This window comes from Manacus vitellinus, unplaced genomic scaffold (genome assembly GCF_001715985.3).
Source record: "Manacus vitellinus isolate BGI_N305 unplaced genomic scaffold, ASM171598v3 scaffold_23_pilon, whole genome shotgun sequence".
Taxonomy (NCBI): domain Eukaryota; kingdom Metazoa; phylum Chordata; class Aves; order Passeriformes; family Pipridae; genus Manacus; species Manacus vitellinus.
Window position 1 is genome coordinate 11,052,698 of NW_021939718.1, and position 24,221 is coordinate 11,076,918.

Genomic DNA, 24,221 nt, shown 5'->3' on the forward strand with positions numbered 1-24,221 from the left:
TAGTTCTCTCTTCTCTCTACTCCAATTCCAATACACTTCCACAGACTGGAGTTCAGAGATGTTCTACGTAAAGGAATCATGGACCTCATGGTGGAATTGCCTGGGATTCACAGCAGAGCCAACTCTGTGACATGAGGGTGTGCTTTTTGCAGGGGGTTGGTACTGGAACACTTTGGAGTTTACACCACAATTAGAAAAAGTCTCCAGAGCTGAATAAATTACCATTCTCTGTCTAAATAAACAAGCATGGGTGACAGGGATTTTTAGGTTTTGTTGTTGTTGTTGTTGTTTTTAATAAGGAATGTTGTCAGACTTATTTTATTATGCATAATAGAAGGTGGTGAAAAAAAATCGATATAAGCTCTGAATCTAACCTAATTAAAACTACAAACACAATGTTATTTGAATGTCTTACAACATTGTTTAAATCCAACAAGTAGACAAGAAAACAACAAATCTATGCAGGGGTTTTTATACATATGGTGAAGAAAATTTGCAAAGTGTTAAAATATATTTTCTGTTCTGTATGTTTCTGGTACGAGGAAGTGATGTGTGGATTACTGTATATTTATGAACAGAGCCTTGACTTTTACAAGCAATAATCAGCTTCAAAACATACAATGTATATCTTAAAATATCCCCTAAAGCTGCTCATACAAAGTCAAATCCAGCACCTACTAAAGTTCAGCCAGCTGACTCTTTGACTGGGCACTTGACCAGGCCCATGGTAATTGTGAAGTACCTGACAGTCTAATTGTATTCATATGAAAAAAATCACATTGCATAGATTTAAACAGGAAGACATGCAATAACAAGACAAGTCACAGTATAGCAAAAAACCTTGTTTCTTTGGTGAAACAAAAGCATATATAAAAGTTACAAAGATTTTAGACTTTCATTCACAAAAAAAAAAAAAAACCTCAGACATTCACATTATACACTATACAAGATAATAATATAAATAGAAAAAAGTATTATGTGCATTGTTTGGGGGAAGGGGTGGGCAATGAACCAGCCAACTGTGTTGGACACATGAGGGTTGAGCAGCCACGGCCTTTTCCTAAGGGATATTGTCTGAACTGTGATCCCAGTTCCCAGCCTATGGCCTGGTCACTCCATGGGCAGCTCTGCCATGTTAGCTGGCTTTCAGCTCTTATCCTTTCCTTTCCAACCTTTTTCATTACAACCCCACATGAACACAAAGGTGTCAACCTCACATCTGTGTGTATTTGTCATGTTGCTTTAAAAGGTACATCTTAAGGAACTTACTGTTCTTTATTTTCATTTTTTTCCTTTTTTCCCCCTTTTTTTGTTGTTTGTTTTTGTGGTTTTTTGTTTTTTTTTAAATCTCGTGCCCAAAGGTGTGCAAGGCACTTGGCAGGAATAACAGTCCCTTCTGTGGAGAGATCGTTCCAAATGTTAACTTCTACTTCACTGTACACATCAAGGCCAGTTATCGCACTAACCAGGGTAAGAAACCACAACAGAAAACTCCTACCTACACACTGCACCAGCTACAACCTAATCATCTCCCTGTGCACACACTTCTCTCTAGAAAGCCAAGATCCTGATTCTTCTGTAAGTCACACAGTTCTCACTCATTTAAACTGCAAAACAAATGATCCTGTTGAGCAGGAATTTTGCTCTCTGGGGAAAATAGCAAGTTGAACTGAAAGATGGTTCCAAAAGTGGAGCTCAGGGGCTAATACTGCACTGGTGAGCTCTTTCAATCTTCTTTGTATGGGTAAAATAACATCCAATAAATTAAATCAGTATGGCTTACTTCATTTATTTATGTACGCTTCACAGCTGCAGCATTCATACACAAACATTCATTACTTTATAAAAAGGTTAAAAAATGGTTATATATACAAAATTATTTACTTTTTTGATTTTTGCTTGTTTTTTACAAAAAAAAATCCCCCAAATACCAGGTCTACCTCCATTTTTGGAATGCAGAGACCTGTAATATAGACCTTGTGGTTAATGTCATGAAAGTAATTTTTTTCCTTTCTTTTTTTCCTTTTTTTTTTTTTCTTCTCCAAAAAAAAAAAGTAGCCTTGTTGATAAAGTTAATGTATTAGCACTTGGAATTTTACAGGCTCTCCCTGTCATACAAAACTCCTCCACGCAGTCCTTTCTCATGAGTGGTGAAGCTGGAATGGAGAGCAGAAAAAAATGTTCCATATTGCAGTCCCTAGTTCATGCCTCATGCCACTTTTATGTGCTCTGTCTAAACTTTGCATCTCATGGGCACAAACTGTACCTTGGATGGGAATTGGCACAGTTCTCATAAAAAAAAAAAAGTCATGTAACTTGTGTGTTTATCTTCACCTGATAACAGCAAATTTCAGTCAGTGAAGTCATTATTTCAACCATTTCCAGCCTAAGTAAACAACATAAAAACAACGTCATAAATGACTGAAGACCTCTGAGGCCATTCTAACCATAAATATGCCTGAAATTAGTGTGACTTTTCATTTTATATACATGATTTTAAAAACAACACACAAACAACATTAAAATCATCTTATTTACATTTTCATTGGTGCTAAAATCGAGCTGTTTAAATATTGCAGAAGGCTGGTACATATCATTAAAATGGTCCACACCGATGGCATATAGAAAACTAATAATCTTTACAGGCTGGAAATGGTTTCCTTTTATCCCCATAAGCACTTCTCCTCTTTTATTTATTTATTTATTTATTTCTTAAATTTTATGATAAACACCTTATCTTTTTTTATTTTTTTGCAAAAACACATTGTGAATACTGCAGTCCGTAGTTTTCAAAACAAGTTGATAATACTCCTATAAGTGATAGAAAAGGCACAGGAAGTTATGACTTTGGCTGAAATGGTGGAGATCCCCCGTTCACCATTTAGCTCTCAGCGCCTTGAGTCCTGCCATGTCCTCATCCAGCGGTGGTAGTGCTTCGACGAGTTTAGTGATGTTCCCTTCCCCAGTGAGGAGTGTTTGTAGTAGTATTTCTTAGAGTAAGTCCTTTGGTATGTGGATGCTGCAATGAGAAGGAGGAAATTAAAAAAAAAAAAGGGAAATTAGTTTAAAGTTCTTTAATTGGCTACATTTCATGACACAGGTCTGTTAATTCTTGGTTAATTAGAGAGTTATGCTATGACTGCTATGACTATGAGTGCGATGACTGTGCTACAGGCAGGAGAAGCATCTCTTACACACAATGGCAGAAAAAATCATTAGTGATATTAGGAACCTGTTGATTCCAGAAATTATAACCGTGTTATTGTTTATTTTTAAAGAATCTCAGTGCCTTCTGTAAAGACAGAAAGGAAATATTTTCATTAATATTTTAGTAGTTTTGGAGGGTTGATATTCCTTCCTATGGACAGAGCGAGCAGTGCTGCTGTCACAATCTTTCATACCACATTTGCTCTTCTCTTATTAATTACTCATTACTTATTGATCATAAATTTTCCTACTGTTTCTGGTCTGGCACTGTTTTGCTTTCAAAGAACTCACGATTCATGCAGGTAATTTTGGGCATGTCCCATCTTCCATTCCCTTGGCATCGAATGGTTGGGATGTGGCGCTGGATGAAACCGTCTTTGCAATGGTATCTGATGAGGGAGTTGATCTCGTAGCGAGGCTTCATCTTTCCAAAGGTCTTGGCATTTTCCACAACAGGAGGCTGACCACAGGCAACTTGAAGGAAGAGAGAACAACACCCAAAACATCACCCTGCAAACCCACTTTGTGCTGGGACTGCCCACTGAGCCCTAGCTAAGGGAACGGGTCAGGGGACCTCAGTCAGACCCCTAAGAGGCACATCCAGACAAGGACAGGGGGATCAGTCTTTCCTGTAGCTCTCCAGTCTTGTAGACCAAACACAGTAGCAATGTAGATTGGAAAATGGCAGATACTGTGGTTAGTATCCCCTTTCTGGTTTAAATTGTGATGTAAATTAGAGCCAAAACTGTGGGCACAGTCACACAAAGAAGGGTGACTTTCAAAAAAGTCTTTCAAAAGCCTGAAAACCAGTGAAGTTACTACGGGCATTTAAAAAAAAAAAAAAGTCTCATTTTCAATATTTCTCATGTCTTCCTCAATGACACTGTTTAAAAGGACTTAAAACTGAATCCACCAAGGCCCAGAGAACACGTTAATACAAAGTTTTAAATGCCAGTTTAGAGAATTATGCTTTTTGTCACTGGAAAGTTTGTACCTGTTGCTTTCTTGCAGGTGTAGGTCAGGTGATAATTGCATGGTACATCATTCCACTGCCCATTCTCGTGCCAGATTATAACAACACAGTCTTCTCCAGCAGAAAAGAAGCTGTCTGGCTGGTTTGGTCTCCAGTTCTCATATTGCTGCAGAGAGGTGAAGCAAAACCATGATCCCCAGTGCTGGAGAACATTCACATTCCATTTAACAGAAGTGCACCTTTGGTGAACAGCAATCTCAATTGTTTGATTCAGGCTGTTAAGCATGGACTAAATAAAGCTAGATTTATGAAATGCTCCCAGTCTATTAACAGGTTTTCTCAACGGGAAAAAAATATTCTGGTCTAACACCTCATTTACTGTAAACTGATGTCAGGTGAACAAAACAAAGAGACACAATTCAGCACAAGCAAAACCAGATCCTAAGTGTGTCAAAACCACTCTTTCCTACATAGGCAGACATGAAGTAGAATGCTAGGAAATACAGTAAATAGCCCATAACCCTCATTAGTCCATATCTACAAAGTGGTAAATCACAGACTGGCTTTTTAGACTCAGGTTATTTATTCTCTGACCTCATTTAATGAAGTCACTCAATGAGATGACGTGCAGAATTAGGTGAAACTTAAGTGAATGTTTCCCCAGACCATCCCAGAGTGATGTTTCCATTAAAAATGCTAGGTGGCAGACTGAGCACAGACAGCAGTCTTTCGGCCTTAGAAATGGGCATTCAAATACTGCCCTCTGCAGAAAAGCTGACTTCAGGCATCTATGAACATATATACGAATAAGAGCAGAAAGTGACAAACTGGTTTTAGAAGTAGAAATCCGGTTGTTGGTATGTGCAAAACAAACTAACAAAAAAATCCCACAGAAGAATCTTCAAATGACTGTAAAATATCTGCACAATGTCTTTTTTGGATGAAAATTTGGGAGGATTCAGTCTGTTTTTTCAATCAATCAGGAGGAAAAATAGCAACATAGGGAGTGTCACACCAACTGAAACCTGTGCATCAGTCCTTGTCAGGGACATACAACTTCCTCCTCTAGCAGTCAGCAGAGATGGCATAATCCTGAACCCTTTTCTCCCCTAACCTTGTTCCCAAACAAAGCACAGTAATTTGAAATTTGCACAGAGCAAAGTGAGAGAAGATTTGGAAACCATTCCTAGAGATTTTCGTTGGGATTTCTGTTGTCTGACTCTGAGAAGAATTTAATGAAGGATAAAAATAGATATCTGTAAGAGCTGGAATTCACATAAATGCCAGACATTAACTAGGCAGCTAGCTCCTTGTATGGTCAAAATTACACAGTTTCTACAGTGCTTATATTTTCCTCAGTGCTTACATCCTTCTGTCTAGAGCTAGCCTATATAAATGTCATAAAAGTTTAGCTTTCTATTTTTTTAACTTTATTACATAACCCCTATTCACTGCCTGGGTGAACACATTTTAAAAATAAAGTTAACATGCCCCACACAAGTAGTATTTACCTTCCAATGAATCAAACTACGAAAAAATAAATTAGTTAAGTACTTAACATTTTCCTGCCATGTGTCATCTTACTCATCACAGGTTTTAATTATCCAGGCACTTTAACCATCACAGTCTAAATAAATTTGTTCTGCACTGAGTTTATTACCTCTAATAAACTTCCCCCCTTTTATGTGGAACTAACTTAATTCCATCTTGACTTTCCAGTGTTTAACAGGTCTAAACTACAATGGACACTAACTCATTTACCCAGGTCCAGAATCCATTTGCTTTCAAGAACATGCACAGACACACAAAAATTGAGGAAAGCAGTAAGTCTAACGGTAGAAAATCTGATCAATAATTGAGAGCAAAGGAAAGGCTGCAACAAGCTGTTTCTTGTGGAAATGACACCAGAGAGCTGTTTGCTTCAGCAGGAATCGGAGTGTGGGAATGGAGGATATTTGATGGCTATTGGGGGCGTGTGAGCTGGAGGCGCTCCCACCCTCAGCACACAGACTCCATATACTCTTGCCTCAGCAAAACGATTCCAAAATATGTATTTGCTTTGCTGGCAGGGCTACAGTGTAATGGCAAAGGATTATATCTTGGCCCTGTGGCTTGTTTAAGAATGTCTAATACCCTCCAGCATAACTTGCTATTACCTCACATCTGATATCATAATTGCACAGATTTATTTTGGCTGAGGACCTCTGATTTTTGCCTAGGTTTAGTGCCAGAATTGCTTAGCAGAGGAAGTTCCAGACTTCTGAATTGCTTTCTTAGGTCTCCACCCAGATCTTCTGTAGTTTTTCAGCTCCTTATTTAGCCACTGATAATGGGACAATGATACAAAGAGATTCTCCCTGTTTGAGTGGAATAAATAGCTAGACAAATAAACTAATATTTTGCTTTCCTTTTATGGATTAGATCTTTGCAGGATCATAAGCATGGTTCTGATTTTCATTTACACTAGTGTAACTCAGGTGTTACTGCACCATGTCCAGTAAATATATATCAGCAAAAGAATTAATGGGAAGAAACCCTTGGCAACACTCTTAGGTTTTGAGTCTATTTAGTTTTGTCTTGTGAATGATACAACTAGGTTAATATGCTAAAGAAAAGCTGATACCACCCTTTTAGTCCTCAGTAGAAATACTTACACCGGGTGATTGCACAGTGACCTAAAAGCTATCACTACCCTGGCTTTTAAGCAGCTTTACTACAACATTTTTTCTCTGGATTAAAATATAAAGTACTTCCAGACCACACATTTTTGGACATATAACCTTAATTATGTACATGACTCAAAATCAGAGGAGGTTTGGCTCAAGACATTTTTCTCCTGCAAGCTGTGGAGAGGCAAAGCAACAATGGAATGACAGAATGGTTTGTGTTGGGAGGGACCTTAAAGCCCATCTTGTTCCCTACCCTGCCATGGGTAGGGACACCTTCCACTATTCAAGCCTCATCCAATCCACCCCTGATTAAGCCTCAGGCTCAGACCGACACTACTGTACCAGCCACTCTGCAAAGCTTTCAGCACCCACAGTGGCAGGAAAATTGGGGCTTTTTCTTAAAAGCCTAAGGTTTCTCTGTAAACTCGTAACTGCAGAACCTAGCCCTGGGGACAGGATTTTGATTCCTATTACCTCCATTTGGTCCTTGGGGAATCACTAGTCTGTCTTGCCACCATTTCAGGCTAAAAATTGGACCTCTTGTTATGCTCTTTATGTCTTTAATTATTCTGTAATAATTAATCTTCCTTGTAGATTTTTTTCTTATTATTGTTGAAATCAAAGCCTACACTGTCACATTGGATTTACTTGTTCCAGCTTTCTCTGCTAAAGGGCCCTGAAAATTTTCCTGCAGGCAGAGAGTGGATGATCCATGACTTAGAGATGGAACTGAGCTGGAATTCAGCTCTTCAGACTTTCTGTGTTGCATTAGGCAATGCACTTGGCTGGCCATTCCCAGTCCATGAAGTGGACTCACAGGGAGAGTTTGGATAGAATGGTTACAAAAGCACGTGAGGGCATTTTTTTTAAGTTCCACATTTTTGGGAAGGATTTCCTTATATGGCATGGCATTAAGTCACAGCCATGTGGTGTGACAGGCTAGCTAGTCACACAAATCGAGCTAAAGAAGCCAGGATTACAGCAAGAGCTGTAAAGTAGAAAACTTTATTAGCTAGTCACTACTTATTCTCATTCAGATGGCCGCTGATTAAACAGAAGGAGCATAATCTTTCCATAATGAACAAGATCTCACCTTGAGGGAGATTTGTTATTTAAATTCTCAGATAAGCAACCTTCCTTGACGGACTCATTTCCTTAATAACAGGTAATCCACTCAGTTTTGTCAGGTGTTTGCACTACCAAGGTGAATCTGGGAGTAAGCAGAAGCCCAGCTTTGTGACACTCCTTCGGAAATTTCAGCCATTCCTTTATCTCCAAAAGGCCTATCAAGTGGCTGAGATAATCACTTGGATTTTGCATTCCAAAACATTTAATAAGCGCTGTGTTTAATGAAAGACAATAAAATAAAGTACTGCTGCAAACAAAATTTTACTGCTTGACCTCAGTATTGTGTAAAGACCAGTAATTTACCTGAAATACTCCTATTTAGATTTACAGGTTAAGGCTTTTGCCTTTGCCCTTCTGGGCAAAGGAAGCTTGTCTTCAGCATGTTTAGATAACCTTAAAGTACAAATAAAACTGTCTTGGCACTTTTTGGCACTTGTTATTGTGATTTTTATTTTCTTTCATTCTGGCTGCTTCCCTATCTTATTCCTTCTTAATGCAAGACTAATGAGGCAAATTTAAAAAAACAACAAACAACAGTGAGAGAGGTAGGGACTGGCTGACTGGGAACTACCTGTGCCATTTCATCTGAAAGTGAAGCAGCATTTCCTGCCTGGTATTTATGACTAAGCCAAGACCACCACTGCAAACCCCATTGGCCATCATCCTTTTTTTTTGTTGTTATAACAGGAATACACTTTTTTGTTTTTTTCTTCACAATAGCAGACAAAGTCTTAGAAATCTTTATCAAGAAAGCCCCTGAAAGAGACCCTCACTATGGAGGTTCTGCTGTGATTGAATAGCTCAACTAAAAGTTATATCTCACTTTCAGACAGTCCTGGTAATTACTCAGTGGCTGAACTTCGGCAAGATCAGCTCAAGGTTACAATGAGTACATAGACTCCTCATTTGTGGCTCATGCTATTATAGAGCACTGCTACTGTTACATGAGATATTTGGAAAGTTTGAACAGGATTGCATTTTCTCTAAAAAAAAACCCAACAAACATATTTCTATGAAGATTTGGCAATGTCTGAAATACTTCTATTAATGTCACCTGGTATTTAAATGCATTTATACATTGGGAAAGACAGGAAACTACCTTATAGTGTAGACTCTTTTTCACTAAAGTTCACCCCAGTCCTGTAAAGAATTTTTCTATTTAATTTTGTGAATGGGAGCAGTCTGACAGAACTCACCAGAAGAATTCTTGAGACTAAAAACTCCATTCAGTGACTGCTTAAGCACATACCTTGATTTAGAGGCATAGGTGGTGCCTTAAACTCTGCAGGGAAGATCAGATGCCTGAGAGAGGGACCAAGTTAAGGGTATGTGTAAACCTTTGCTGGGAGAAACTCAAATCAATTTGAAGACAACTGCTGTATTTAAACTTATCTACAAGTACACACCAAAATCACATGTCATGATCCTGATGATTTTTTAGGTCATAGTTGAATAGCTTCCCTCTACCTCTTAATCTGAGTTTTGTTTGCATAGGATTTGGGAAACTGGCAGAGCTTGGCCCAGGCAAGAACCCAACACTCGCCATGACTGAGTCACACTGTGAGCAAGACAAACTCCTGAGAAGAGCTTTGCTAAGGACTTTTGCAAAAGATTTCACTTGAAAGCGTTGGGGTTTTTTGGTAACAGAAGAGGTGGGATGTATTGAAAAACTCTCTGAGTCCTATGTAGCAGCTTGAAAAAAAGAGGGACTCTGGAAAACATACGCTCGTGTGTATCTATGGATATCCACAAGAAGTGATTGCATAAGATTGAATAAGCAGGAAGATATATGCAAAAATAAATACTTTGGGAAAGAAATGTAATTAATAGGAATTAAACTAGTGAAAAAACGCCACCTGATGAAGCTGAAATATAAAAGCACTGTCAATTCTACATTTTGGGAGGAGCCGATTGTGAGGTGGAGCAGATAACCAGTTGACTTTTTTTAAAATAATACCACAGTATGACATTTTTTCCATGAAAAGCGGAAAACAGTGAGCATGGCGATAAACCCCCACTAGGTGACACTGTCTACTCATTACTGAGTCCAAATACCCACTGGAGTACTCCAAAATTATAATTATTCAGAAAAGACACCTCTTTTATTAACTCTTTCAAAGCTAAGTGAACCCATGGACTTTTATCTGCTCTGTATCATGGTTTTGCTGATTTTTTTTTTAGAGTAATCGCTTTCAACATGGTTCTTACACTGTACAGTTCAATTTTGAGGGCATGCTATGTGTGCTGGGCTTTTGGAAGTCACTTCAGTAAGAGAATTCACTTCAAAAGTAAGTGGCAAAGAGCTGATGAAGTTCTCTTGGTACTGAGCACATGTTTTACTGTGAAAGAAAGGTATGGTAGGGTGGTAAGTGTTGGTTGGTGTAATGTTCTTTGGGAGTCACACTGACATAATTATACGTTCCCAAATTGTATAGGGTGTGACTTATTCTTTTTGTGCACAGCTACCAGGAGAGCCACCGGGAAAAAAAATTTATGTCATTTATGTCAACAATTACTGCAAATTTGAAGCTGCTCAAGATTTTTAGCCCAGAGCCAACAATAATGAGGCTCTGAAGTAACTGCTGACCCCCTTGACAAAAACAAGACAAAACCCCACTTTGTCCAAGAGGACCTCCTGTACTGCCTACGGCATCCTGGACCGAAAATATACCTGTCATTAATAACATTATATAGTTCTCCTCCATTTGAGTGCAGGTCAAATGAGCATCTTAAAAAGAGGTCGTAATGACTGACTGCAGCACAGAACCAAAACATTTGGTAGGTTTAAAATCTCCTTCTCCAAGGACCCTGTGGGACACGGGCACAATGAGCTTTTTGTTTGCAGCTGACTACAGCACTTTTTTAGTTTGTTTGCTTTATTTAACCCAGAGAGGCAGGCTCCTTCCCTACAATACTCTGTGCCTTTTTGAAGGGTTTTTTTTTGTGTTTGTGCTCAATGAAGTTACTCTTTCTGAGAGGGGTGCAGTTACAGATTTTTTTTTTACTCAAGTTAAAGCTTTCTGATTCACCAGCCAGTAAAGGAGGGAAAAGAGAAGGCTTTGTTTTCACCAGAATTAAACTTCTGGTTGTTTTCTTTTTTCATTTTTTTTTTTTTTTAAATGTAGCTACCTAACACTGACAACCGGAGCACCAGCTTTGCAGAACACAAAGCATAAGTGCTCCTGTGATAAAGGGAAGGAAAACCAGCTCAGGTTCTCTAGGCAGCATTAAAAGTGGCAATATGCCCCATTACTTCCCTGGCTGGCAGCACTCTCTCAGTGACAGACAATCTGGCCACAGACACTGGCCAGCTCCTTGTTGCAGCACTAATCTTATGTAATGGGGGTGAGCTCACCGCCCTGAAAAGTTCTAATTATCAGCAGCATTTTCCAGAGGATGTGAATAACCCCCCTTGTGAGGCACCACCCCAAGTAGCCGTATGGGCTTAATCCATAACATGAATAACTCCTTCTCTGCTGTGCCTGTCACAAGGGTCCTTAGCAGGGAAAACCCAGCCGTCTAAATACAAAGGGGAAGCTGCCAAAAGCAACACCAGATTTTTCTTTCTTTTTTTTTTTTTTCCTTTTTTTTTCTTTTTTTTTTTTTTTTTTCTGTTTGGATGGGTGTGCTTTACAGCTGTAAAAGTTGATATTCACAGGCCTAAGTGAACTACTTAAATTTAGTTTTGCCCAGGGATCTTTTCCAGTATCACATTTTGTTCTCTTTCCCTTTGATCAATTATTAAATGTCTCCACTGATGACGTAAGTTTTGGTGTTTTGTAGTTTGTATTGCATCACATTTAAAGTATAAAAAGATACAAATAGCATGGACAAATTTCTCTGTCCACATTGTTCTGACTGTTTAGGTCTCTGTGTTTTTCCCAAAGTTGTTTTTATTGCTCAGTGCTTTCCATGATAATTGTGGGATGAAGATTGCCCATGATACATCCTTAAGGAGTTGTTCACTATTCAAGAAATGCTGGGAGCAAAGTCTACAGGAAAGTGCAAGAATAATTTTGATTCTGTAGTTTTCTAAATGCAAATGAAGACAATATTTAGCCATTTTCACTCCAGTGCAGAATATAAATCAGAGGAAAACTAATGTTTCTCCCACACCAAGAGCCAACAGAACAGCCCTGTAACTACCCTGCAACAGAAGGAAAAAAGAGCTAACAAAATATGCTCTTAAAAATACTATAAAATTCTCTTCTGCCTCTTCAGTCTATCCCTGTAATCATACCTGAAATGCCTTGAGCAGAAATTGGCTTGATTTTCAGTGAATAACAAAGGTCTAAAAATGTTGGGGTGTTGCGAGTTCTCTGAACACACTTCAGTACCTGCTCTCACTGCCTTCACCTCTGAGACAAATTATCTGAACTCAGGGGCTGAGCAGATATGCCAAAGTTTTCAGTTTACGAATTCCCTTCCTGCTGCTCCACACAATTTTGGGTGCTGCTCCCAGTCCAAGCCCATGACTGTGGCAGTAGCCCTTGATCTCCAGCTCTCAGTGAACTTGCTCCACATGTGAGGATCCCTGAGATTTCCTGAAAGAACATTCACTTTTTTATGTTGTACTAACACAGCTGCCATTAGCTTCTTTCCCTTCATAAGAAAAGGGAATGACTTATGCTGCCAAAGTGGTTCATCAGCTCCAGAACATGAATCCACCTCTCTCAACTATCAGAAACATTGAAAAATTATTTCTTTCCTAAACAGGAAAAAAAAAAAAAAGAGAATTAAAAGAAAGACAGCAGAAACATGTTGGGACAAATTTCTTCCTGCCATGGGGATACAGTACAGCAAATCAGAACAAATCACATACGTGGGAGTGGCCAATGGATCCCACAGCTTAGTATAATTATAGCTTATTTTATTCTGCTTATTGGCTTTGGCTAAGCTCCAAGCTTAGCCAAGGAGCTCTTTGAAGATATGCTCTGACCTTAACCAATAAGCTTCCAATTTTAATTTTTTTTAAGAATCTGCAAAAAAGACAAATATAAGCAGATTGGTCTGACCAATGAAATCCAGTATAATGATGTATCAGTTACCTGGAAAGCAATTTCTTTAAGAAAAAGTACCACCTGGACTGACAATTAGACTTGAATGCATGAGAGGTATGACACAACTACATTATTCATGTAATTTTTCACTTCTCAAGCCCAGTCTGTGTTTGGGATTTAGTGAATAAAGAATGCTGAAAAAGTGTGTTTTACCAGCATATGGTGAGACTTCATCTACACCACTCAGCCCCTTGCACAAGATTATGTCACTTTGCCTGAAAGGCAGGAAACTGCTAAGCAGTTTTAAATAAAAAAAATCAACAACAACAAAAACCCAAATCAAAACCCAAAACACTTTACAGTTAAGAAATAAACCTGCCAAAACACCCCAAAAGTACCCAGATAATGATGCATTAGACACTTCAGTGAGGTAGATCTAAAAACCTCTTCAAATTCTCTCTGCAGTAGCAGATTTGCAATACTGCGATTTAGGAGTGGACCAGTGGATAATTTTTTTTGTCTTAAAACTTTTTTTGAATGGAAAACAGGTAGACTCAATGTAGATATGGACAAAAGTTATGTGGGCCAAGAAGTATTAAATACTATTTCTTGCTTTCTCACTGAATCTGTACTTGCTTCATTATTCAAGACACCAACATTTTTCTTGGGGAATTCTGAGAATCAGAGCATGTATTTACTCTTCATTTATTCCAAGACTTGTTTTCTGTCATTATTTTTGTTCAGCATAATTCCAGTTGATGCACAAAAAGCACATACAGGAATAGAGGGGCTTTTTTGACTGCTGCTGGTTTTGATGAATTGCTAACAGCTAGTACTTTCTAGAAGGGTTAAAAAGAATGAATTCCAAAATATCAAGGGTGTCTGATTATTTTTTTTCCACTACTATGCAACTAAACAATAATTTTCAGTAGATCTGTGAGCCTGTCAAAGGTACTCTGCATTCAGTGTACGTTTCCCAGTGAGAACCTTAATTCTATATTCTCATGTACATGCTTTGTCCAACTATCATATTTAATGGTGGCTGGCATTTGGCCTCAGTTAAAAGGAAAAAAAAGGAAAAACAGAAACAGGCATAAGCTGAAAATGTCAAAAAATTACTGATTTCCCTCCATTGAGCTCATTGGTTGAAATACCTTTTAGGGGTAAAGTTAAATAAAAAAAAAAAAAAAAAAAAAGGAAATGTATTTGGGTATTTGATCCCTTTTCCAGAAATTGCTAAACAAATACATGCCACCTGGCAAAAGAGTTCCTGTCTATGTGCTGCATATTCCAGTTAGTTTCCTCATGTTTGTGGCAAAGGAGTGATGCAAACCTTGTTCCATAATCTTCAGTAATGGCGCCTTTGGTTCAAGGATTCACAATTCCAGGGGCTTTTTTTTTTTTTGTTTAAGAAAGAAAACTCATGTGAAAGAGAAATCACTAAAATTTATCACACTATGGTGTAAACAATTCCGTCCATAACATGTTTTGCTGCTGCTGCTGTTGTTGTTGTCAATTTGCTTTTTCTTTGAAGAAAGAAAGCATCAGAACAGTGTGGGGTTTTTTTCAACCCAAAACCTCATAAAATCGTGTAATCATGATTTGTAGATTAAATCAAGATCTTATTGGAGAAAATTCAAAGTAGTATCAAGATAAAGATGAAAGTACATAAACTTGTAGATGCCCAACCAGTTTTCTGATAGTATCTCCAAGACAACTATTATCATGGGGACCCTCAGCAGAATTGACAAATTTTCCCCTATGCCAGAAGTGTTAAACAGAATTGTAGATAGAGAAGAATATTTTGGAGAGCACATCAAGCTGGGAAACAAATTTAGAAACAGCTGAAGTACAGATGCATCCTGATATGTAAAACATATGAAGGCTATTTAGGCTTTGACTGTAGGAAAAACCCATCCCTAAATTCAGAAATTCAAGTTACAACCTGAGTGTTGATGTAATAAGTCTGATTTTTATGATCACAAATTGTACTAATGCATTTAACACTATCATGAATACTACTCAGCTGCAACTACATAAAAGAGGCAATTTTTTTTACCTACATAGTATTCAAATTCATTGCAAATTTAGAACATCATCAGGGAAATACATTTGATGCATATATTTAATTAGGTCATCATTTCTATTAATCACTAGAGAGGTTATATATCACTATAACCAGAACTGTGATTAGAAAGTATGAGAAATGAGTTAAAAGCCAGGACAAAGGAACAAATGAGGCAGTTGGTCAGCACCACAGGATGCAGAATCCATATGGAATAAGTTATGAGGGAAATCTATTGAAGCAGTGAACATAAATGATTTCAAGAGACACCTAAATTGTTTCTGAAGGAAGAGACAGAGGGAAGTTGTTAAAATTGAAAGAAAAAGAAAGTGAGATAAAAAAAGATCAATCAAAACAGAAATCTGTTGGACAGATGCTCTTATTCTGTTCCTAGAAAATCTTAATTTCTTAAAATTGAAAATTACACATTTGGTCAGTAGCCTGAATTAAGAAGTAGGATCTCAGTTCTAATTTCAATTTTAATTTGCCTGCCTTGCCCCAGGTGTCTTTCTACATAAATTGCAGCAACACATGCACATGTGTGTCCAAAGGCTTTCTGATTTCAGAATTCACAACTGGAAAACAAAATAATAAACATAACTAGTTTGGGGGTTTTTCCTTAATGTAATTTTCTTCAATGGGTGCTAAATAGCAATAATTCACCTGCCTCTTCTACAAAAGAGATGGGTTTGAGTTGGAAAGAGCTTGATCAGATTCTGCATTCACCAGCTTTTTGATTCTCCTTCTGCTGATTCTCCTTCTTGTTTTAAGGCAGAAAGAGGTATCAATAGCATCCTAAAATGTTATGGGTGAATTATTGGTTGCAGGCCCACTGAACCACCTCAGAATGGCTATTTCTCCACCCCAGCTGTAGAGCTGCCACATAGAACAGGCTCCAGCAATACCTGGGAGGCTCCTTTGTGCGCTCCACAGACCCAGCAAACGCAACAGCTGGAATACCAGATCCTCACCCAAAAAATGCATCCTGCTCCATGGTCGGGGAACTGCTACACATGCCCTTGTGTAAGACAAGAAATGCCCAAACCAGCTCCACCAGAGACTCTTAAATTACTACTCTTTGAAATCCTTGAGATTTCTCACACATACAAAAATAGGAAGTAAGAACAAGACTTCAGAACTAAACCACAAAATATTAGTTATCCCAAAATGATTTCACTGGCTGTTTGCTCAGGTCCATATTTGGTGGCAGCTTTTTTTTTTTTCCTGCACACAACTTCTCTCCTTGCTGGTGGGAATTTGCTATGCGACCAGAAAAAGAAATGGATGAGTGATTTCATTTCAAAGGCATCTTACCAGTGGGCTACCATCAGTCCAGCGGAAATCACGCTCAAACATCTTGTCATTGAGGCCAATCCACTGGTAGTCGTGCCCAATACCTAGGGAACCAGAAGGGTATTTTCATCAAGCTTCCCATAAATGGAACGGATTTCACCAAAGAAAATAATTTTACACAGACGTGAATCAGACATCCTGTCCTTAAGATTCTTCTACTCATTATGCAAACAACTGTTTTACAGACCCTTTGCCGGTTTTGTTTTGTTTTAAATTTGGAATGTCTATAAAAATGCAGATTCTCATCTAACATTCTTAAACAACCCTGTCTCTTCACTTCTGTTGGTGTCTACCAAGGGAAACAGAATTAGTTTTCTACCTGAACGCATATGAGAGGGAGAAAAAAAAAGGCAAATATAATATTAAAATAACGAAATCATGTATTATAGTCTACATTTTTCAAGTTTTGGTACGGCTGTGACCTGTGTTGTCTAGATTTAGCAACACAACACAGCAAGACTATTTCTGTAGGCCAAACTAATACGATATATGATGGTGTGGGCATTGATATCATGTGCACAAAAAGATCTTAAGCCTCCAGAAAAATAATGTTTCAAGAATTTCCAATGTCAACATTAAAGTTCCTATCTTCTTCCCCCCATCAAAAAGTGCCCTCTTTTCCCCCAATAAGGTATTTTCTATGCAACAAAAAATAACTTAATAGTGACAGGGAACTTGTATTTGACTGTAGAAGTAAACATTAAGAACACAAAGTGTGCCTTTTAAACATTCTAAAAGTATATTTTAAGATGGAGTTGTAAAAGCTGAGTAGTCAGGAGGGTGTTTCGCCAGCTCTGAATCCTCAGTGACCAGAGTCATGGAATATCCTGAGTGGGAAGGGACCCACAAGGATCATCCAGTCCTGGTCCTGCATAGGACCGTCCCCAAGAGTAACAAAATGTGCCTGAGAGGATCATCCAAACGCTCCTTGAGCTCTTCAGCCTTGGTGCTGTGACTGTTGCCCTGGGGAGCCTGTTCAGTGTCCGACCACCCTCCAGAGGAAGAACTTTTTCCTGACATTCAACCTAAGCCTGCCCTGACACAACTTCAGGCATCCCCTGGGGTCCTGTCCCTGCTCACACAGAACAGAGATCAGAGCTGCCCCGCTGGAGGATCTGCAGACCCCCATGAGGTCTTTATATCCTTCTAAAACTTTACCCCCCCCAAAGCTGGAGGCAGAGGAGCCCTCGGATGGGGCACATACGGTTGACGAAGATCTGCTCCTCATGGGACAGGATGCTGGTCAGATGAGCCCCCTGGAGCCGACACTCCCTCTCTGCCGTGTCCCACGTGCGCCGGTGCGCGAAGTACTTGTAGCACTGCCCCTGGAACTTGTGCCAGCCGTAGTCACAGGTCTCTGTATCTGTGGCAAACAAATAAACCACTTCTCTGTCAGTGGGTAAGAAACAGAGGGAAGTTTTGTGCAAGCTGATGGATTTTCTGTAGGGCAAAGCTCCAAGAAAAAAACCCACCTTTTAAGTAGTACAAAAGCAAACATTCATCCATGAGACCTCATTTGCAGATAGTTCTGTTTATCCAGTTTCAGTAAAAGCTGCAAGAATACTACTTATCTAAGGAGTATAACTGCAACTGGAAACTTTGTGAGTTTCCACTGATGGTACTAGGCTCTGTTTGGGCCATCTCAAGAGAACATCATCCATCACTCTGGATGAACGAAGTGCCTGGATGTTCAACTGCGGTTATTCTACATCTCATCTGAGTTTTCTGAGTCTGTGTATGTGAATGAGAATTTTTACTTGCAAGGACAAACAGTTCTTTGAGTTAATGTACTGAATTACTTTTGGAAGAAAATTATGAATGAAAATAATACAAAGGAAAATTACTGTGATTGTTCAGCCCACAGAAGCAAAGATGCAATATTGTCTTTCTGAACTTACACCTCCAAATGCTGCCCCAAAACCCATCTTCCTTGACAAAGTCTAACTTAATAAACTTTAGGCATCAGCTTCTTGGGAAGGTTGCAAAGCTGAAATACAAAGTAATGAAATTGTACATTGTCTGTGCTTCTCTGAGGCATAGTGCCGATAAGAAAGAATCACAGACAGAAGTTCACACCAGCCAGTATGTCCTTCCATCTAAAGAGAAATAAACTTGAACCTTGGAACAGAAACAACCTGTAGATTTGATGTTAATTATTTTCTCAAGTTAGGCAGCTGTAAACAGAGTAGATGGCAAGAAACTGCACCTTTTTGGTTCCAAGTTTGCTGAATGAATCACAGAAAAAAGTCAACATTAATAAGATGGACAAAACAAATGTGATGTCTGAATGTATCTGAGCTGTGCTTGAGAATGACAAAAACTTGCCACTGATAAGAGAGTGTTTTAGGGAGGAGTGGGAGAAACAACAGGGAAAACACAGACAGTTTTGAGCTATGACAGACAAAATGGCATCATAAAGGACACTTCAGCACAAGATTACAGCCTATTCCAACCACAGCTATCTCACCCTGAGGGGCCTCAGTGGCAGGATGTTGAAGAACAGAAACACAAAGCCTGACTTCCCACACCCCACCCACCCACCAGGAATTTACCCCTTCCCACCAAGTTTTATCAATCCCTGAACAAAACTGTGCCTGAAAGCAACTCTTTGGCCTTTCCAGAGGTATAAAGGTGTCCTGGGTATGAAACTGGATTTCTTATTTTCAGTAAGTCAATATAGTCAGTGGTCAATAACAAGCTTTGGTCAAAAGGGCTCTTTTTGCATTAGTACAGAAACAGCCTATTATTGCAGAACATGCCAAGGACAGATGACTGAAAATGCCTTAACTAAGACATTACTTAGCTTTGAGATGCTACCACAACTGTAGAATAGTTTTTCACAACCCCAGTCGGGTTCTCAATTCATAGCAGGAAGAGGCCATTCACATCCCGAAGCAGAAAAGTGCCTATTTTTATGAAAAAAATTTAAATTCCTCATAACAAAAACTACACTTTAGATGTATATAAATGGACTTTAAAGTGCAAATATGTCACATCAAAGGCTTACTATAATTCCTCTGATACTGGTAACACAGCAGTCATTGTCTTAGGAATTTGGTACCAAAATAATTTCCCAAAAGTCATTAGTACTGACATAAATATAATGAATGCAAAGGCATAATAAAGTTTACACTGGTTATCTTCCTTTTATTTTCAGAAAGTTGAACTGTAGGAAACTGCTTGTACCTTGAGTAATCTCAGTTACGAAAAAAGAAATGTAATCTACACTACCAACTTGCTAGATTTTTTTATCTTTTCCCTCTTTGTATTCTGTGTGAGGTACAGGATGTAGATACATCTTCAATCTCTGATATCTAGGTAATTTTAAAGCTTAGTCTGCCTTTGGCCTTCTAGAACATTTCTTTAACCACACGAGGCTGACTAACAGTCCTATGTCCTTTGTGAAAGCTCTCCAGGTTTTATTATTTGTGTTGTTCAGGGACTCCTTTGTCCCACAGGAAACAAGTCAGATAATAACAAGGAGGTTTGCATGCTGAGAAAAACGTGGCCAGAGAGGATTTCCACATTATTCTAATCAAGACCTCTCCTAGGGAAGGAGTGAAGGATTTGAGAGAAGATCTGCTGAAAGACAGGTAGAGGAGGTAAAGAGGCCTGAAAAAAAAACCTGAGAGGACCGTGTTCAGAAAATAAGATACAATGGCCTGAGTATCAATCATAAATAACACAACTTTTCTTCTTAAGATAGAAAGTGTCAAACAGTGACCAGAGAGTTCTTTATTTAAGTGCATGCACTGCAATGCACATCCAACTCCTCCCTCCTATACAAAATTGTACATTGCCTTCCAAAACAGAAATGTTAAATAACTTCTTCTGCCCCTGTTGGTAGTCCAAAAATCTAGAAAAGCAGAAAAAGACAGGACTGATGGCCATAAAATACATAATGTTTGCACATGAGGGAGAAGAGGGTAGTTTTGTTTTGGGTTGGTGAGTGGTTGGGGGTTTTTTTTGTTGTTGTTTTGCTTTTGGTTTGTTGGGGTTTTTTTGTTTGTTTGGGGTAGTTGAGTTGGTGGCTGTTGTTGTTGTTGTTGCTTTTTTTATTTTTGAGAGGAGGGGTTGATGAGAAAAGGGGAAAAATGAACAGGGAAAGGAAGATTCAGGAGGGCAGAGGATGAAAAATGCAAAACCAGCCAAGTAAAAATGTGGGGACTGCTTCGTGCCTGCACTCATCAACATCTTTGTCCTCAGCTCATGTAACTTACCAGACAAAGAGAGCTGCAAGGCTGACAGAGAGGTAAGGGTTCCATATGGGTATAAACTTTTAATGCCTTTACTGAACCAGTAAAGCCTAATTGCAGGTGGCTGTAAATTTTCTGACTCAGTCACCTGCAAGCAGAGTAGGTGCAAGCACTTACTCCACATTCATTGTGTACTCAGCCAGGGAGGCAATCACAGACCTCTGTAACCTTATCCCAGAATGTGATGGAAAGAGCTAAACACTCATATTTATGGTGTTTTGAAACTTGTCTCACTAGCGTTAAGATTTATGACAATTTACGGGAGTATTTGGGTGATGTGTGGAAGGAGTTATTTTCGCAGCTTCGTCCCTCTGTAGCTGCAATTGTACATGTGTGACAACATCTCTAAACTCTGCATTAAAAAAAGAGTTGTCTGTAGGTTTAATACATAGATAAGTACTGCTTTTTCAATAGCTGCAGTAATCTGCTGACAATAGGTCCCTTGTCTTTAAAGAAATACCATAAGGGGCTTAAAGAAAATAAAGACTGACACAGGTACTAGAACATAAAGAGAGTCTTACTCAGCTGTGAATTTTATCTATGACTCTCTGTCTTCAGCTAATGAACAAATGCCAGAGGCTCATTAGCCCACACTTCTTGAGAAGAAACCCATTTTTCTCGTACATATTCAAAATAATCCCTTCTCCTCTGAAAGACATCAGTAAGAGACCATCTGTTTTCAGAAAGTATCTTTGCACTAAGCCCTTCTCAACTACTTCAATCCCCAGCTACCAAGTCCTAGGAACAAAGTGAATTAAATAAGACTGGAGTAATCACAGACACTGGAATGATGAACTTGGGTTATTAAAAAAACCATTGTTTCTAATATGATAATTAAAAAAACCCAGTTGTCTTGTCTTCAAAACCTGGAAGAGAACAGCTGGTTGTACCATCCTGAGGAGCCTCATCCTGTACAAACAGGTGTTTTGGGGATATTTATGCATTGTAAGAAGTGATATTCAGATGTCACCAAGTGTCATGCAGAACGTGCATCTGTACTTTGAAAAGATACAGGTGATGGGCAAAACAGGGTCTAAGAGAGGTACTCCACTCACTTTTGATCTCGTCTGAACCAGAAGTGATGCTACCTGACTGAGCTAACAATCTAGTTTAAAAGTGAACAATTTCAGCTGCTCTGTTTCTAAGACAACTTTAGCTCTCTTCAGGAAGATGTTCCTGGGCTCAGACTGTTGAACTGTTTCCACCTGGCAAAAAAAGGGGTGCCAGGGAGCCAGTCCCATGGCTGAGTCTCAGGACTGATTTCCCTCATCCGGACTGGACCTCCTAGAAGGTTCCTCTCACTCCTACCATCCCAAGCTCCCTGATATGCAGCTGTGATGTCCCCCACTCACATCCCCTCCAAATGCTGACACAGGCATGACACCTCAACTGGAGATCCCTTAGTATTGAACAGTCTCACAGGGGCATCTGGGTGAAATTCTGAGCTCTGAGTTTCTTTCTGCACCAGTGGTGCAGATGTGATGGAATCACCTCCTACTTTTTGAGCCTCATTTCCAGAGGAAGCCCATGCTCCCTTCTCCTGTTCCCTGACCCCCCGTGGCATTTTGAATGCTCAGCAGTGTGCCTAAGAAAGCCCTTCAGCTTGATTTTTTTTTTTTAAGTTTTCTAAAATGAATACTATATTTGAAGGGGAAAAAAATAATGAAATAAAATCTCAGTGTATTTTTCTGTGAGCACCATCTTTTCTGTGGCACCAAGGCAACACATTCTATCATCCTGGCTGGTCTTTAAATCTAGTGAGGTCAGGACTGGTGCCTTGAAATAAAGCCTGCTTGCCAGACAACCATGTCTGAATCACCAACACAGTTTTATTTTGTCTGGTGGAACGGAAATTTGGCACTAAAACCTTTTCCCAAATCCCAAACCACTGGAGGACTTTAAGTGGAGGAAATTTAAATTCCAAAGCTGAGAGAGCACAACTCTGGTTCTGATTGACAAACTAGGAAATGTTCCCATTTACCACCTGAAATGCACTCTCAGGTCATAAAAAGGAGCTTAAAGCTACCATGGTACTCAGAGCCACTCACTGCTATGGATTTGCTGGAATGAAGGGGAGGAAGAAGGGAGTGAGAACATTTATTTCTTTTGTTGTGAAAACACTGTCAATTTATAATTTGGGACACAAGATTCAGAAAGTCGTCTCAAGTTGCAAGGTTAGCCAGACTACTGAAAAAGGTTAAACTTTGAAAAGTACTGGTCAGGTCTGAGATTTTTCAGCTCTGACAAACAAATCTCTATAAATTGAGCTGGAAGAGTTTGCAAACTGCTCTTCACTGAAACTGAGAAACAAACATGAAAATACACAACATTAATTAAACAAATCCAAAGGTTTAGTTCATTCGCCTGTGACCAAAAATATTCAACTGAAGAAAAAGAAAAAAATATTTTCATGAGCTGAGCAACTACATTTTAATACACCATTTCTTTTCCCATGGAAATGCCTTCATTACTTTTATTAACAGAATACATTTTGCTACTCTAGTCCTCCTCCTACATATTGAGTAAGCATCTCGTACTATAAATGTTTCTTGTAAATACAGTGGCATTTCTTGCAGGGAACTTTCTAACAATTACAGAGACATGGATATTTAACCTTATTTCATCTGCCAGTTTAGAAAGCCTCTTACAACTTACTTGTATAAGTAACTTACTTGTATAACTATAAATCCTCTACCTGCTTTGGCTGAAATAACTACAGAACAAGTAATTTTCAAAATTCTGGGATAAAGCTGTAAAATCTATGGCTCTCAGTGGATGAATACATAATCTGAATTATTCAGTAGATTATTCCTACATGACTGATGTTTATTGGAGGTGAAGGGTTCTGATATGTCTTACAGTGTGTGTAAATTTTTTAAGACAGAAACTCAGTCAGTTTAGGAGGCTTTGCCTAGTTACTCCAGAAGGGTGTTGGAATGGAAAAGGACAATCTCCATCACCACAGGCTGAAGAACACACCTTACCTTGCTCACAGAGAGCACCTATGTAGCTCGGCAGGCACAGGCAGGTGAAGGTATTGAGGCCATCAATGCATGTGGCTCCGTTCCTGCATGGGTTGGACTGGCACTCATCAACATCTGCAGCAAAAAGATAAGAGTGGTTTTACAACCCACCCAGCTCCCACAAGGTAAATGCTCTTCAGCCTTAGTCACACTGGTGACTGGGCCTTGTTCAGCACAGAAGAATAAAACACTGTGCAAGATCCAAGTGGTCACTGTGTGGATGAGAAGAAATGCTGCACCATGCAGCATTTTCCTGTGCTGGTGGAAAATTTGACTTTTATATGTGACCACAGCACAAAAACTCTCACTAAGCACTGAGGACCTCAAATATCTTCATGAAACTCAAATATTGGAAATCTTATCATGTAGCATCAAACACACTGCTAATTTCAGCCTGCAAGTCAGCAGGCACTGGCTTGTTGTCGGCTTGCATTTCTCATTTCTTCCTTGTCTAATCTTATCAAGATGAGGACAAAGCACCATGAAGGCCATATCACTTAATGACCAGTCAGATAGTAGCAGTCTTGCACAATAAATAAGTAACAAT

At 39.0% G+C, this 24,221-nt stretch overlaps 1 protein-coding gene across 3 annotated transcripts in view; it reads right to left on the minus strand.

The window, feature by feature from the left end:
* Nucleotides 1-268: 268 nt before the first annotated feature.
* VCAN (versican) overlaps nucleotides 269-24,221 on the minus strand; it is a 95,243-nt gene continuing 71,290 nt past the window's right edge. For all 3 annotated transcript variants that reach the window (XM_018072899.3, XM_018072898.3, XM_018072897.3), the window contains 6 exons: nucleotides 23,636-23,749; nucleotides 17,600-17,758; nucleotides 16,357-16,439; nucleotides 4,202-4,346; nucleotides 3,499-3,681; nucleotides 269-3,019 (listed from right to left, as the gene is read on the minus strand). In XM_018072899.3, coding sequence (XP_017928388.2) covers nucleotides 2,889-3,019; nucleotides 3,499-3,681; nucleotides 4,202-4,346; nucleotides 16,357-16,439; nucleotides 17,600-17,758; nucleotides 23,636-23,749 — 815 coding nt within the window. In that variant the 3' untranslated portion in view covers nucleotides 269-2,888. The remainder of the gene's footprint in view (nucleotides 3,020-3,498; nucleotides 3,682-4,201; nucleotides 4,347-16,356; nucleotides 16,440-17,599; nucleotides 17,759-23,635; nucleotides 23,750-24,221) is intronic.